Source organism: Crocuta crocuta, unplaced genomic scaffold (genome assembly GCF_008692635.1).
Source record: "Crocuta crocuta isolate KB4526 unplaced genomic scaffold, BGI_CrCroc_1.0 scaffold363, whole genome shotgun sequence".
Lineage (NCBI taxonomy): Eukaryota > Metazoa > Chordata > Mammalia > Carnivora > Hyaenidae > Crocuta > Crocuta crocuta.
The window spans coordinates 973001-989539 of record NW_027531626.1 but is presented as its reverse complement, the minus strand read 5'-3'; the positions used below and the strand labels follow the sequence as shown (position 1 = coordinate 989539).

Genomic DNA, 16539 nt, shown 5'->3' with positions numbered 1-16539 from the left:
CAACTTGTCAGTCAGATGATCAGAACATACAGCCATTTGACTCCAACCTTCTCTCTCCCTATAGACCTCACTATAATCTATAGTTGGTATAGTTTACTTGCTCTGCACATGTTTAGGTTTCTCTTGCCAGAGAGGCCTTCCTCTGTCCCCTCTACCTCCTCTTCAAATTTTAGCTTGACACCAACATTCTCTCAGAGGTATCCCTGAACCAAGATCATAATCACTTTCTCTTCTGGGACCCAAAGAGTGTCTGGCATAGAATGAGTGTCTTAGCAGCGTGTGGGGGGCTCACTCAGTAAAGCGATGGACTCTAGACTTTGGCTCAGATCATGATCTCATGGTTTTATGAGTTCAAGCCCCACATCAGGCTCTGCACTGACAGTACAGAGCCTGCTTGGTATTCTGTCTCCCTCTCTCTGTCCTCTTCCCCCACCTTCTCTCTATATCTCTATCAAAATAAATAAACTTAAAAAAAAAAAAAAGAATGAGTGTTCTACAAATATCACTCACTATAACTATAGCTCTCTTTGTATTTCCCATTTGATACTTACTTCATACTACTTCTTTTAAATTTTTTTAATGTTATTTATTTTTGAGAGAGACAAAGACAGAGCACGAGCAGGGGAGGGGCAGAGAAAGAGGGAGACCCAAAATCCGAAGCAGGCTCCAACCTCTGAGCTGTCAGCACACGGCCCGACACAGGGCTCAAAATCACAAACGTGAGATCATGACCTGAGCAGAAGTCAGACACTTTACTGACTGAGCCTCCCAGGTGCCCCTACCACATACTACTTCTAATGCTAATCAATTTTTAAAATAATACAGTGACATTTTATTTTTTCAATCTATAATTCCTAAAGACACTGGTTCATACTTATATTTCTCAGTAATATCTAGCACACAGCAAACAATCAATAAGAATCTATCAATGGAGTTAATGAACTAAGGGCATGCTTGCTTTGAAATTTAGGATGTAAAACTTCACCCTAATAATATTTCTTATTTTATTACATGGTAAATATTTTCAAGAAATAAACTACATTTAGAATTCAAATGGCTATATTAAGTCATTCTAATTCAAAGACAAGGATGGGCAAGAGGAAAAGAAGGAAGGCACTATGTTCTGCATTCCATGGAAGAAAATCTCATTTGTAAAAACAACAAAAAAATTTTTTTTTACCTCATTCATTTTGGAAACTGAGTTCTTCATATCTGCCTGATGTACTTACTTTTGTTTTAATCGGATATAGGAAGTTGACAAATTGTTCCAAGCCTCAGCATTCTGAAATGATAGAGAACCCAGTTACAGACCAGTCCCATTTAGGTAACATAACTGCTACAACTCAAAGTAGAACATATTTTCCTAGTCCAAGACGTGCTCTTTACAATCACAATTGTCAATAAGGAATGTTTAAGTTGTATGAGAAAGTTCAGTGAATTAAACTTAATTTTTATAATTTTAAACAAAAATAGTCAACAAATTGATACAACTATTACAGGACTAATTTGGAATTTACCTAAGACTTTATTTCCAAATTTATATTTCCAAAATAACTGAACAATCTGCAACATAATTTACATAATATATAGACATTACAAATCCAAGACCATGCAGAATACTGTTTTTCATATCTTTTTTAAATATTTATTTTTTGGAGAGACAGCATGAATGGGGAAGGTGTGGGGGAGGGAGGGGACGGAGGATCTAAAGAGGGCTCCACACTGACAGCAGAGAACCTGATGAGGAGCTCAAACTCATGAACCACGAGATCATGACCTGAGCCAAAGTTGGATGCTCAACTGACTGAGCCACCCAGGAGCTCCTGTTTTTCATATATTGAAAGGCTTTGCTGTTTTACCATCATCTTTCATCAGATAGGAGAATAAAGGAGTATGTGTTCCCCAGTGTTATTCCTAAGTATTTCATCAATCAAATATATTTCTCTACTTATTCCTCTGTGCAATGACAAAAATAAATTAAAGCCATCACGTGACTGTTGATTCTAATAAGAACGATATGAATTATACTTGTTCCTCTTTGTTGAGCTTTTTATGAAATATAGAGTATATAGTTTTCAAATTCCAAACGTATGATTTAAAAATTAAGTGGCAATGGACCTCTGCTTGCAGACATAGCACAGTCAGTACCAGACTAGCCTTACTACCATAAAAAGCTACAAACTGGACAAAATTTAGGAAACAACTATTTCTGAGAAGTTGGACAACAAGCAGCAAGGGACTGTGACCCTTAAGAGAAGGTAAACTGAGATGTGTCAACAATCAGCCTACACCTCCATGTAGAGGCACTTTCAGGGCTGTAGCACAGGGAGGAAGGAAGAAACCCAACAAAGCACAGCAAGTCTTACTGAGATTAACAAAAAGAGATCAAGGGCTCCTGGGTGGCTCAGTTGGTTAAGCATCTGACTCCTGATTTCAGCTCAGGTGATGATCTAAAGGTTGTGAGATCGAGCCCCATGTTGGGCTCTGCACTAGGCTTGGAATCTGCTTGAGATTCTCTTTCTCTCTCTCTCTCTCTCTCTCTCTCCCCTTCTGCTTCCCTGATGGTGCCCATGTATGCTCTCTTCTCTCTCTAAAAACAAACAAAAAAAAAAAGATTAAAGTTCAGGGCTCAAAAGTTGGCTAGAGTTTGCAGGGCAAAGAAACAGGGAAATGAGAGCCATGCAGAGAATAAGTTCCAGAAATCTCAATAAGCATCTCTGTGGGTCCCTGGCTGAATATTAAGCTATAAGTGTTCAGGGCAAAACTTCTTGCAGCCAAGCAGAGAACAACTGCCAGAGAGTTGTGAGCTGAATGGAAATTCTGGAGGCCACATGATGCTAGGAACTATTCAAGTTCCAACCAATCAGAGTGGAGAACTCATTGATCACACATGGTATTAAGGGTAGCCACCAAAAGCTCACACCTTAGACAAGTGTGATTACAACCGCAGAATAAGGACAAGGCAAGACCCACCCTAACAAAGCTTAAAATAAAGCTGATCCACAGTATATTAGACAAATGCCAAAATAAAGCTCTACCTTCCTTAAGGGAAAACAACAGAACCCAGAAGCTCAACACAGCATCCATGATGTGCAGGATACAATTAAAAATCTTGATAGATGTGCAAATGAGCAAGAAAATTCATCCATAGCAGAAGGAAAAATTAGTAGAAACAGAGAAATGAAAACGATGTTGTAGACATCAAAATGAAGACTTCAAAACAGCTGTTATTAAAACAAAGATTTGAAAAAGACATGAACGCAATAAAGAAACAACTTGGGAATCTCATAAACATGAAAACTGTAAAAAGGACCAAAGGAAAGATTTTGAACTAAAAAAATACATTATCTGAAATGATGCATAGCCTTCTTAAGTTGAGAGATAATTGGTATATAACTCTGTTTTATTTTTCAGTGGATACTATGATTTGATACATTTATATACTGGGAAATGATCATTGCAATAAGTTCAGTCAACATCTACCACCACATAAACTGTGAGGAATTTAATAAACGGATTTAACAGCAGATTGGACATAAACATCAGAGCTAAAAGAATAAAACTCTTACAAGAAAAGAGAGGGGTAAATCTTCATGACCTTAAATCTGGCAATGGATTCTTAGATAGGATACCAAACACATGAGCAATAAGAGAAAAAAAATAGGTAAGTTGGGCCTCATCTAAACTAAAAACTGTTGTACCTCAAAAGAGACCTTTAAGAAAGTGAAATACAGTGTACAAAATGGGAGAAAATATTTGCAAATCATATATCTGATATGGGGCTTGTATCTAAGATATTTAAAGAGCTCCTACAACTCAACAATAAAAAGACAACTAACCCAATTTAAAACCGGGCAAAGGATGCCAACAAACATTCCTCCAAAGATGAGACACAAATGGCCAAGAAGCATATGGAAAGATGTCCAACATCACTAGGCACCAGGGAAATGGAAAATGAAGAAGCCACAGTGAGATACCACAACCAAGGATGACTGGAACCAACGAGCCAGATAATAACAAGAGCTACCAAAGTGTGGAGAAACGGGAGCCCCCGTACATTGCTGGTGGGGACGTAAAACGGTGATTTAGAAAACAGTTTGGCAGTTTCTCAGAATTTTGAACACAAAGCTGATATACCCAGTAACTCTACCACATTCCTAAGAGGAACAGAATCATATGTCCACACAAAAACTGTAAATGACTGTTGAGAGAGCCAAAAAATGGAAACAATTAAAATGTCCAACAATGGAAGAATAAGTAACTTGATACACCCATATAATCGACTATTACTTGGCCATAAAACAGAAAGAAGTACTAATACGTGCAACAACATGGGTGAACTGGGAAAACACCCATCTAAATGAAAGAGGCCACAAAAGACCACAGAGCGTAGGATTCCATGTACAGGAAATGTCAGAAATAGGCAAATCCACATTAGTAGTTGCCTGGGGCAGGGAGTGGAGAGTGGTGAGTGGAAGGTGTTTGAAAGAAATGAGGAGTGACTGCTAATGGGTACAGGGTATTCTTTTTATGATAATAAAAATGTTCTAGAATTGACTGTAGTGATGGTTGCACAGCGCTATTAAGAAGTCACTGAATTTTACCTCGGAATGGAAGAACATGATACGTGAATTATTTATCATCTCAGTGAAACTATTAAATATTAAAGGACTGTAAACTAAAAGAACTTTCTAATAATGCAATGAACATAGGCAGCACACATTACTGAATGACAAGACAGATGTGACATTTTACTATATACTTCTGTTAAAAGTAGAATTTTAACTAAAAAACTGTTGTATCAAACTTGTTTTTCACAAATAACTTAGCTACTATAAGAAACTTCTTTCTAGATTTATAAATAACTTACCTTAAGGTGTGACTTTCTGTCAAAAATATAATTTCTTCCGATTGCTTTTCTTTTGACATAAAATAATAGAAAATTTGAAATATTTTGCCTTCTTTTATGTTTTTTTAATTGTGATAAGAACACTTAACATGAGATCTACCACTCTACGAAATTTTGAGTACACAACACAGTATTGTCAACCACAGCACAATGTTGAACACTGTGCTCTCTAGATCTCTAGAATCTATGCATCCTGCATAACTGAAACTGTGTACCCAGAGGAATTACTGAGCTACAGTACAATTCAAGTAACTCAGAGACTCTCCCAGAGCTGTGAGAAGGAAAGAAGACCGAACAAACTTACATCGGGTTCTAGAGTCACACAACGCTGAAATGCCTTCGCGGAACCTGCATAGTCTTCCAAGGCCAAATAGGCACAGCCCAGAGAAAACCACACCCCGAGCTGCAAAGACAAAAAGGTCAAAATCATTCATGCAAATAGAGACATCTATTGATATTTACCTTACCCTTTACATAAGTTTCAATGCAGGAAATTTAGTAACAGAAGTGAATTTCTTCATGGAGTTTTGAAAGCTAACACAATACTGAATGCATGTGCAATTATTACTGCATGTCTTTTGCTAAGAAAGACCACTCTTTGTGCTAACCAAACGCTGTGAATGCAATCAAGAACTCTGTCTACAAACCCTGATACTACCAATGTGGGATGAATCTAACATTTTTACCGAGTATCAACTATATCAAAAGTATACAAGTGTTAGAATGCCTGGGTGGCTCAGTCACTTAAGCGTCTGGACTTTGGCTCAGGTCATGATCTTACAGTTGGTGAGTTAGAGCCCCCTGTCAGGCTATGCGCAGACAGCTCAGAGCCCGAAGCCTGCTTCGGACTGTGTGTCTCCCTCTCTGCTGGCCCTCCCCTGCTAGCACTCTGTCTCTCTCAAAATTAATTAATTAATTAATTAATTAATTAATTAATTAATTAATTAAAACATTAAAAAATTTTAAGTATACAAAGTAATAGCAAATTTACAACTGATAAATGTATAACAAACTTGAGAGAAGGAAAAAAATACTCTTGCTTTCATCTTCAAGCTAGACCACAAACAATTCTGCAGCTTAAACAAAAGCCAACTGCCCTACCACATATCTGCCTGGGCATGCCTGAAAATAATTTAGAAAAAAGCAGGCTGAGAATCTACATTACCAAATAGTCATTCAAAATGGAAAGCCTGACTTAAGTCAGTAAGATGTATGAGCACAGAGATTTAGAAAGAAAAAAAGAGAAAAAGTAGGTGAATTAGGAAGTAGCTATTGAAATTACAAAAGAATTCTTCATATTACAGGGTTTCCTTAAAATTCAATAGCCTGTATCAAAAGGAAGATAAAGCTGATAAAAATTTCAATGAAATTAGTCAGAAATGCAGCTGTTACAAGGCAAGCTTGCTTTCCTTTTGGTTACGAGAGCAGCCAGGGCAGCGGAGGAAGAACGCAGCCTACTCCCTCACTGACTCCCAGGACAAAGGCTGGGAGCAGGCAGACAGGTCTGGTGGCACCCTTCAGGGTGGGAAAGGAAATGAGGTGCTCTGTTATCTGTCTGTAGCCTTCCACAGAGACAACCAGGAGGCACCCCCATACCCCTCCTCCCCCAGCCATTTTCACAAAACTTGTTCCATATGGCTAGTTGGGGCCTGAAGGGTTTTTAAGCAGATAAAGATTTTTAGCCGATAATTAGAGATAAGGCTTAAAAAGCAAACATCCTTGGGCAATTTAACACTTTGCCTTAAATTCACAAGAGGCTATAAATAACTGCTATCAGGAGCCTTTATGGAGAACAGATTTTGTTAGAGGAATAGGTACCACTGAAAAGAAGGTGGGTGTATGATGGGGGGTGGGGGGAAGCTAGAGATTCCAGGTTGAAGCAAAGCTAGAAGTTCACTTTTCTGAATCAAGGGGCTACCAGCACCTGAAAGACATCATTACACTTTCCATCTATTAGTTATTTACAGAATCAAGAGACCAAGCCATACTCACTAAATATGATACATTCTGAGCTCGCCTTAAGTCTGATGCTAAAGTATAAACAATATATAAAACAAGCTCTCTAACGTCTAAGCAATGTGTAAGTTTCAAAATCTGTCTTACATTTCATCAGGTATAAGGTATACCTTTTTTTCACCGTTTAACAGCTCTGAAATAGATCCAACAGCTTTGTCAGAGTTTATTGGAGGCATTTTATTTTCTATACAAGGTGGCACTTAAAATAAATGTGCCTCTTACAACTGATGGTATCTTATATCCAATGAATTATGGTCACAAGTTTACTTGGAAGGAGGGATACCTCATTCTGGGACTAAAGCAAGAACAATGAAAATTGCCCTCGAAGTTCTCAAAATCCATGTGCCGTGCTTGCTTTCTGAAAATAAACTTCTATAAAACTATTTCACATGTGTTGTTATTAAAAAGGGAAAAAAAAAGCAAGTGTAAATTCAAGATGTAAATAAAGAACTTTATTTTTCAATCCACCTGGAAAGACAAAGGTTACGAATCTAAAATTAGCAATTACTCACAGCTCTAAAACAAGCTGGTAATGAGATTACTATTTACCTTTAAGATTTTGAAAGAGGTCAGTGTTTTGTAACTAGTGTCTTAAAACCAAATAAATTTAATGAAAATCAGGCTGATGACTTCATTTAATATATAGAATTATGGTTCTCACTTTTTTTTTTTACTCTTGGTCATGTGTGCTGTTGTTTTAATAATTTGCATGTGAAGGAAAATTCTAGGACCATTAAAGCTAGTAGATTTCCATCTGTTGATAAGATATAATTACATAGGAGATGGTTTTTGCACACACCCTATTCTTTGAAATCATGAAATGGGTTTTTAAAAAACAAACTCAAGGATCTTCTAATTGCTTGTAGCTGACACACTAAACTATAAATAATAGATTCAGACGTTGTTTCTCCATTGAGTCCCCAGAATTTGGAGGACTAAGGAGAATAGCTGGTGCCTCTTTTTTTCATTTTAAACGATTACCTAATATGCCAATAGTGACTGGCATCTTGATTCAGGTCATGCTCTTAAAAAAAGAACATCATAACACCTGGGTGGCTCAGTCGATTAAGCACCCAACTCTTGATTTTGGCCCAGGACATCATCTTGCAGTTCTTGAGATCAAGCCCTGCCTTGGGTTCTGTGCTGAGCATGGAGCCTTCTTGGGATTCTCTCTTTCCCTCTCTCTTTCTCTCTCTTGCTCACACACACACACTCTCTCTCAAAATAAATATTAAAATAATTTATTTAAAAGAAAACAAGAACATCATAAGAAGGAAAATCAAAAGCCTCAAAAAAACCTTGACAGATGATTCCCCAAATTAAAACTGTGTATGTTTGAGTATAAAACACCTCTACCTTTCAGTCTAGTGCAATCATGTAGGGATATAATGTTAGCCTCCTCATGTTTTCTAGAAGCCACATTCAAAAAGTAAAAAAGGGAGTATGTAGCTGGCTCAGTCAGTGGAGCATGTAACTCTTGATATTAGGGCTGTGACTTCAAGCCCCACGTTGGATGTAGAGATCTTTAAAAAAAAAAAAATCTAAGTCCTCTGGCTGAGACCCTCACTTGGGCTCCTACCTGTCACATGCTATAGCCTCTCCTGTTCCTCTCTATACAATGGCAGTCAGAATAATTAGCACATAATGAGCAGTTACTATGTGTGCCAAGCACTGACACCAGGAGCTTTCCATCCACACATTACCTCAGTTCTTCCTCACAAAAGCCTCGCAAGGTAGTAAATATTACCCTCATTAGAGAGATGACAATGGGTCATAGAGTCAGTCTGTGACAGAGCAGAGATCTGACTCAGTCAGCGGGACTGCAGAGCCCACGTCTTCTCCACGTGGCCACCCTGCCTCCCACTGCACCATTCTGCCCACACACAGCCATGATTTACGGCAATACCATCCTCATCACCAATCAAGCAAGACAGGAAAAAAAGAAGAGTTAACATGGGCTGGGAAAACCCAGGAGATCAACTGTTTAAGAACTGGAGCATATCTACCCCCAAAAGCTCTCCCAATTAGGCCAGTGGACACAGATGAGACACAAGAATGGATGGCCATGTTTAGATGGAGGAAGAGCTGAAAGGCAAACCTCTTATCAAAGGGACGGCCTGGGCAAGAATGGAAAAAGATAACCATAGAGAGGCTCCGGTCGAGCTTTCTGTAGCGCTTATTCTAGGGTAAACTGTGAGACCGGCTACTTATAGGAAGGGCAATGATTTTCGAAGCTGACAGTCTAGTTGTTTTCTCTGAGGGAGCCAATACAGAAACAATAAAGCAGGCCAATTATTTATTTTGAATATGATGATATAAGCACTTAAAGAATGGTTTGAAATTATTTTAAAAATAATTAACAAAGAACAAGACTAGTTGAGAACATGGTCTCAGGGTGTCCCTCACAAGGCCCCCTAGAGAAACAGTGGAATAGAGGGGAAGACGGATGACTGGGGTTCAGGGGGTTCTGAGTAACTCACCCTCTGGGTCTCAGTCACCCAACTGTTAAATGGGGATTTGAAGAAGCAAAAATTTCAAGGCTTCCTCACACCCAATTTTCTGAAAACCCAGACATGACAGGTTTCAAAGGCACATTAGTGCCATCTAGTGGCAAAGTAAGTAGACTGGCGACACAAACCATGGAATCCGCAGGTTTGAGAAGCTAGGAGGGAATCACTTCAATTAGAAGCCTTAGAAATCAATTCAAAAAAAAAGGCAGAGGGGAAAACAAGGCCTAGAAAGGAAGTAATCTGCCTAAAGTCACACAATGCACACAATAGTTCCTGGTTTCCGGTGTGCAATGGGCGTGATGAAGGCAGAGACAATATATTAACCTTAACAATTAAAACAGAAATCAAAGTTTAAAAAAAAAAAAAGGAATTAAACAGTTTGCTACTCTGAGACTAAGCATCACTAAGCAAAGGGTGTGGATTATTTTTACAATGAAAACGCTAATTTTGGGGTGTCTGGGTGACTCAATTAAGCATCCAACTTCGGCTCAGGTCATGATCTCACAGTTCTAGAGTTCGAGCCCCGCATCAGGCTCTGTGCTGACAACTCAGAGCCTGGAGCCTGCTTCAGATTCTGTGTCTCCTTCTCTCTCTGCCCCTCTCCTGCTCACACTACCTCTTTCAAAAATGAATAATATTAAAAAAAATTTTTTTAAGTTAATTTTTACAAGTCTTAAAGCACATCCACACTAGGTACCATTTGCTTATATATTACAACTTTCTTTCTTAAATGAGGAGTCTATTACTCAAATCTACTTCCTCCTCAAAGCTTCTGCAGAATGAATAAACAGCAGCTTCAAACTTTCGCTAATTTTCCTTATAGGATTGACTGAATTTTTTTATGTCGTGTATAACGTTCAACACGTTATAAAGAATCCTAAAGCCGAGCCAGGCTCTCTATCCCTCCTTTCCACATCCCTGACTCATTCCCATGACCCCAAATTCAGATAAGTTGTTGAATGTGGTTTCCTTAAACAGGAAATGACCCAAGACAAATCTAAGAGCGATACCAATGTTCTTTTGGTAACAGCCTTTACTAAAGTGATGCTTGGTGCTACTATTCTTTTGAAAAGTGCACCATCGACACTTTCATAACCAAATTTCTCATATCCGCCCCAAGGAAACATGAGTCCTAGGCTGCCAGCTTCTCTCTCTTTCTAAAGGAAAAAATTTCCTCTGTTTCACTGTCTTGCTTAAACTAGAGGATTGGGGCGCCTGGGTGGCCCTGTGGGATAAGTGTCCAACTTTGGCTCAGGTCATGCTCCCATGTTTCATGGGATAGAGCCCCTCATCAGGCTCTGTGCTGACAGCTCGGAGCCTGGAACCTGTTTTAGATTCTGTGTCTCCCTCTCTCTCTGACCCTCCCCTGCTTGCACTCTGTCTCTCTCTCTCTCAAAAATAAATAAATGCAAAAAAAAATTAAACTACAGGATCAACTAAACTTTATATATACTTTTTTCTTGAACTAGACAGGCTATTAATTGTTTAATGCCCCCTTCTTATTCCTTTCCCCAATTTGGTTATGAATGGCTGTTTAATTTGCCCACTCTTTCCAGAGAATACATAATGTGAGGAAATACAGCTGTTCAGGTGTTATCTGCATGTGAGATTCTCATGTTAGATGTGTCCCCCTCATTCCAGGCTACAGATAACACGGCAGCAACGATGTCCTTGCACCATTACTACCGCACGGCAACAGCCAGGAGAGAAAAAGCCCACCATGTACCATCTATGACTGAGAACTTCACACAGGAAACACGCAAGTCACTTTACCTGCATCAGCTCTAACTTCCCCAGCAGCACACTGAGACCGGAACTGTACATCCACTTCACAAATGAGGAAACCGAAGCTCAGAAAGATGAGGTGATCTACCTTCCTTATGTTCCTGGGGGCCGCCAGGATTTGGAGTCAGGTTCACAGCAGCAAAGCTTCTGCCCTCCCGGCTGCCCTTCGAGCCACAGCTATGGCCCAGATGTTACTGCGGGGCTCGTGTTTCTTGGCAGTTATGCAAGTTAGACTTTAAGAGTTTCATTTTTTATTGCCTACCAATATGAGAAAGGAAGAACAAAAAGAAAAGAATCTCTTTTTTCTCTCCATATTATTCACATATGTTCGTTCTGTCCTCTCCATCGGAATGTAAGCTCCAATTCCTCAAGTCTTTCCACCATGGCTAATCCCAGCTCACAACAGCAACTCTAGAACTCCATTTCAAATGAAAATGCTTTATTCTTTCAAAAACTACAATGAAATAGAAAATTAACCGCTACACATCAAGGGAGAGCACACGCTCCCAAGATAACCTAACAAGTCTATCAGGGTCTTGTGTCCTGGAAGTGCGGTCTCACGTCTAGAACCGGCTGGCCAGGGCTGCCCCGGTTCCTCTCAATTTCCCTGGTCTTGCAGACGCACTCGCTGTCATCTGCTGGATCATTACAGAACATGCAACCTGTAACTTCTCTTTGCTCTGGATGAAAACCCCAGTGAGTCTTCATTTAAGGAAGAAAAAAATTCAAGGCTGACAGTTTTGCATGCAAAGCTTTCCACAGCTTCTAACTAGACCTCGACCAAATCCACCATTACTCTCTGACATAAGACAATATCCTCTAGAGGCAAGAGGGAAGAGGTTGAGAGTAAGCGCTCTGGAACCTGAAAACCCGGGTTCAAGTCCAAGTTCCCCCCATACAGGCTGTGGGAACTAGAGCTTGCTTAACCTTGTGTTTTCCCGATTTGTGAAATGAGGTTGTAAAAGCAGTAAGTACCTCAAGGATTGTGGTGAGGATTAAAAATATATGCAAAATTTTGACACTAGAACCTGGCACCTAGTAAATACTTGATGTTAGGTGCTGCTATCATTATTATTATGTTGTTGTTGTTATTGTTATTAAATAAACAGTGAAAACCAACAGTTACCAGGAAACCTTTCCTGGCTACATGGTTAGTTTTTGCATCTGCTAGTCTCCTTTCCCAACTTCCATCTCCCGTCCAAATCTCAACCATTCCTCCTAGTTCAGAACATCTGCACCAGGCCTTTTCTGACCATTCACATCCTCATTCATAAAGCCATCACTAGGCATCCAAAGCATGTGGTCTATTTACTCCTCGGCCACAGAGTTATTTCTGCCTCCTCTCCTCATTTAGCTCACCACAGGAGGGCAAGAGGCCATGTCTTAACACAATTCTTTGGTATCCCTCTCAGTACCTCAAAATGGTTTATACTTACATTGTAGCTCAGACTCTAGAAGATGCTTAATAAAACAGAAAATGCTATTATAATAGTAATGCTCTCATCTTCTTTCTAGTCTCATTGGAAATATTATGCCTTTTCCAGAGCAAATACCTTCATCTCTTCTCAGTTCACTCTTCCCTAGAATGATCTTCCCTAGTTATCTTTCCCTCTCTCTAAAACATTCAATCTCTTCCCCCTCTGCTAGATTCACCCTCTCCCCTATCCACTTCCCTGAACCACGCAAAGGCCTCCAGTAACTTGAAAAATTTTACTTGCCTCTTCTGCCCCTTGTTCAATACTCTACATTCTGACCCTCATCCCTCTGACATGCTCCTGATATGAACAGTCTACCAATGCTACATCCATTTCCTCATGTGCTGCCCACTCTAAACCTCCTGAAGCTGGTTTTGAAGGTCATTAGTTAGCTCCAAATCCAGTGGCCTCATCCTGGCCTTCTCTGGACTTCATCACTATACAAACATCACTCACTAACACTTGTTCCTTTAGTTTCCAAAAATCCTTTCCATGAATCCCTACTACACTGACCAAGACTGTGGTATCTTTTGTTTGAATCTTTTTTCATTGGTGCTACTTCTTACTTTCCTCCAGCTGTTGCTCAAAAGTCAGGGTTTTGCTCAGTGTGCTCTTTCAAGATTTTCTGTAAAGAATTTATCCACTCCCATGGCTTCACCTTACTTCCACAAAAAAGCTCCAATCTGAAAGCTCAACTGTGGTCTCACTACTGGGCTTCAGACTCTTATGTCCAGTGGACGATCAGCCACTTCTGCTTGGATATAGCAATGTCTTCATATTCAATATCCAAAATCACATTACCTTCTCCTGTAAGAGATCTTTTCCCTTCCTCCTGGATTCTCTATATTCTATCAATAGGGACATTTTCCTTTTTAATCAGACAACTGAGAAAACTGGCATCCTGTTGGATTCCAAGCTCTCCCCCAATCCTGCCAGAGTCCAAATGACTAAGTCTCAGAAGATTTTCCTGGGTAATGAGGCTTCAACCTGTTCTATCCTTCCACTCTCGCTGCTAAAACATTTGCTTCCATTCTTGCTGCCCACTCACCCATGACATTCAGTCCTTATTTAAACTTCCTAAAATACCACTTTTGTCATATCACTCTTTTATTCAAAACCACATCAGACTTCCACGTCCACAGGGTTGTGGAGGGCATTTAAGGCCCTTCACAAACTAGTTCTAGCCCAATCAGTCCCCACCAGAAACTCTCCACTCTTCGCTGATAGCCTGACACAGGCTAATTCATTCCCACATCCATGTGTGTACATGGTAGGTTCTCGATAATGCCTTAGTTAGGCAACAATTTAATATACTTGAGCAAACTGCAACATTTTTTGAACGTGGAACAGAGCATTAAAAAATAATTAAAGATACATATCTTAAAAAAGACCTTATTGATTGACCAACAAACTGTTGAGCAACAAACTGGCTTTACCGTATCAGGGGACTCCTAAGACTGTTTTTGTTCAAAATTGAAAAATAAAAATATATCAAAGTAAAAATGTTTAAATGCTGAGTATCTGAACACTTAAAATAACAAAAGGAACATAATCAAGCCATACATTTCTGACATTTGCACATTTCTGTAATATACGATAGATTTTAAATTAATTTTATTAACATTCATAAACTTTAATCATTGCCCAAATCATATCTAATCTAATACTACAGTATTGCTGTTTTTCTGACTAATTTCTTTTTTCAATATGATCTTAGTACTTATAAGATTTTTCTTATAATTTTTATATAATTTTTCATAAAATTACCTTCTACTCCAACCTTGTTCTTTATTGTTAATTGTCAATTTTATTGTTAATACATTTAAAATTGTTAAAACTTTTGATGGACTCTTGTCTGTAGGCCATAATGATTTTAGTTGAGAAAATATTCTTTCCAAATGCAGTGAGGAAAAATAACAAACAGAATTACCATTATGACCCAGCAATTTCCACTCTGGGGTGTATATTTAAAGGAAATGAAATCACAGTCTTGAAGAGGTATCTGCACCCTCATATTCACTGTAGCATTATTCACAATAGCCAAGACATATGAACAATCTAAATGTCTGTGGACAGATGAATGCATAAAGAAAATGTGTACATACACACATTCACACACACAAAGAGAGAAATGTTATTCAGCCATAAAAAGGAAGGAAATCCTGCCATTTGTGACAACATGGATGGACTCTGAGCACATTATGCTGAGTGAAGTCAGGCAGACAGAGAGAGACAAATACAAATACTGTATGTTTTCACTTGTACGTGGACTCTAAAAAGATGAACTCTAGAAACAGAATGGTGGTTGCCAGGGGCCGAGGAGGTAGGAGAGATGGGGAGATTTTGGTCAAAAGGGTCAAACTTCCAGTTATAAAGATGAGTAGGTTCTGGGGTTCTAACACACAGCATGTGGATGACAGTTAACAATACTGTATCATATACTTGAAAGTTGCCAAGACAGTAGATTTTAAATGTCACACACACACACACACACACACACACACACACACACACATAGGTGATTATGTAAGGTGTCAGAGATGTTAATACAATCCTACTATGGTAATCATTCTTTAATACAAACAAGTATCAGTCACACTGTGTACCCCAACTTACCCTATTGATACGTCAATTATATCTCAATAAAGCTGAAAAAAATTTTAATGTTTATTTATTATGAGAGAGAGCACACACGCATAAGCACAAGTTGGGCAGGGGCAGAGAAAGAGGAAAAGAGACAATCACAAGCAGGCTCTGTGCTCAGCATGGAGTCTGACCTGAGACTTGATCTCAGAAAGCAAGATTATGCTGATATCAAGAGTTGGATGCTTAACCACCCGAGTCACCCAGGCACCTTAAACTGGAAATATTTTAATGCACTGAGATAACTGGTAAACTGAGAGCAAATGCTATTAAACAGAAGATATTCTGAATACAATTTTGTTAGTATTGAAACGTATAAATATTTTTCTCAAGTACTGCCTTTTTGCCTCCATTTAGCGTGCCTTTCTTCAACAAATATATACACTGCATGTATAATTTATTTTTAAGTAGGCTTCACGATCACCACAGAGCCAAACATGGGGTTTGAACTCAAGACCCTGAGATCAAGACTTGAATGCTTAATCAACTGAGCCACCCAGGCACCTTCAACAAATATTTTTAAAAATCTTTTTTTTACATTTATTTATTTGAGAGACAGAGACAGAGCACATGTGGGGGAGTGGCAAAGAGAGAATGAGAGACAGAGTCCAAAGCAGGCTCCAGGCTCCAAGCTGTCAGCACAGAGTCCAAAGCGGGGCTGGAACTCACAAACTGAGATCACGACCTGAGCCGAAGTCAGGCGCTTAACCGATTGAGCCACTCAGATGCCCCAACAAATATTTTTAATAAGATAAAATTCATAAAACAAATTGTCTCTATTTATGATTCTTTATAAGTTTCACCAAATCTAGGCACTGATAAATTATGAGCTTCAATTTAGTATAGAATATAAATTTATTCAATTAAAATCAGAAGATCAATAAAAGTTTCCTACAAATTATTATTGAGGTTTTAAGTACAATGGTATTATGGTTACTTTTTAAAGTCATTTCTTCAGAGATGTATACTCAAACATTTAAAAATGAGGGGCGCCTGGGTGGCTCAGTCGGTTAAGCATCCAACTTCGGCTCAGGTCATGATCTCATGGTTGGGCTTTGTGCTGACAACTCAGAGCCTAGAGCCTGCTTCAGATTCTATCTCCCTCTCTCGCTGCTCCTCCCCCACTCACGCTCTGTCTCTGTCTCTCAAAAAGTGAATAAACATTTAAAAAAATTTTAAATGAAATGATTTGGGGGACCCT

General features: G+C 39.0%; 1 protein-coding gene across 2 annotated transcripts in view; it reads right to left on the bottom strand.

The window, feature by feature from the left end:
- The window catches only part of TTC27 (tetratricopeptide repeat domain 27), a 186065-nt gene that overhangs the window by 34975 nt on the left and 134551 nt on the right, over nucleotides 1–16539 (bottom strand). For both annotated transcript variants that reach the window (XR_013337240.1, XM_077772789.1), the window contains exons 14-15: nucleotides 5214–5312; nucleotides 1230–1282 (exon numbers count right to left, since the gene is read on the bottom strand). Coding sequence is in view for 1 of the 2 variants with exons in the window: in XM_077772789.1 (XP_077628915.1) it covers nucleotides 1230–1282; nucleotides 5214–5312 (152 nt within the window). In the remaining variant the exon portion in view is untranslated. The remainder of the gene's footprint in view (nucleotides 1–1229; nucleotides 1283–5213; nucleotides 5313–16539) is intronic.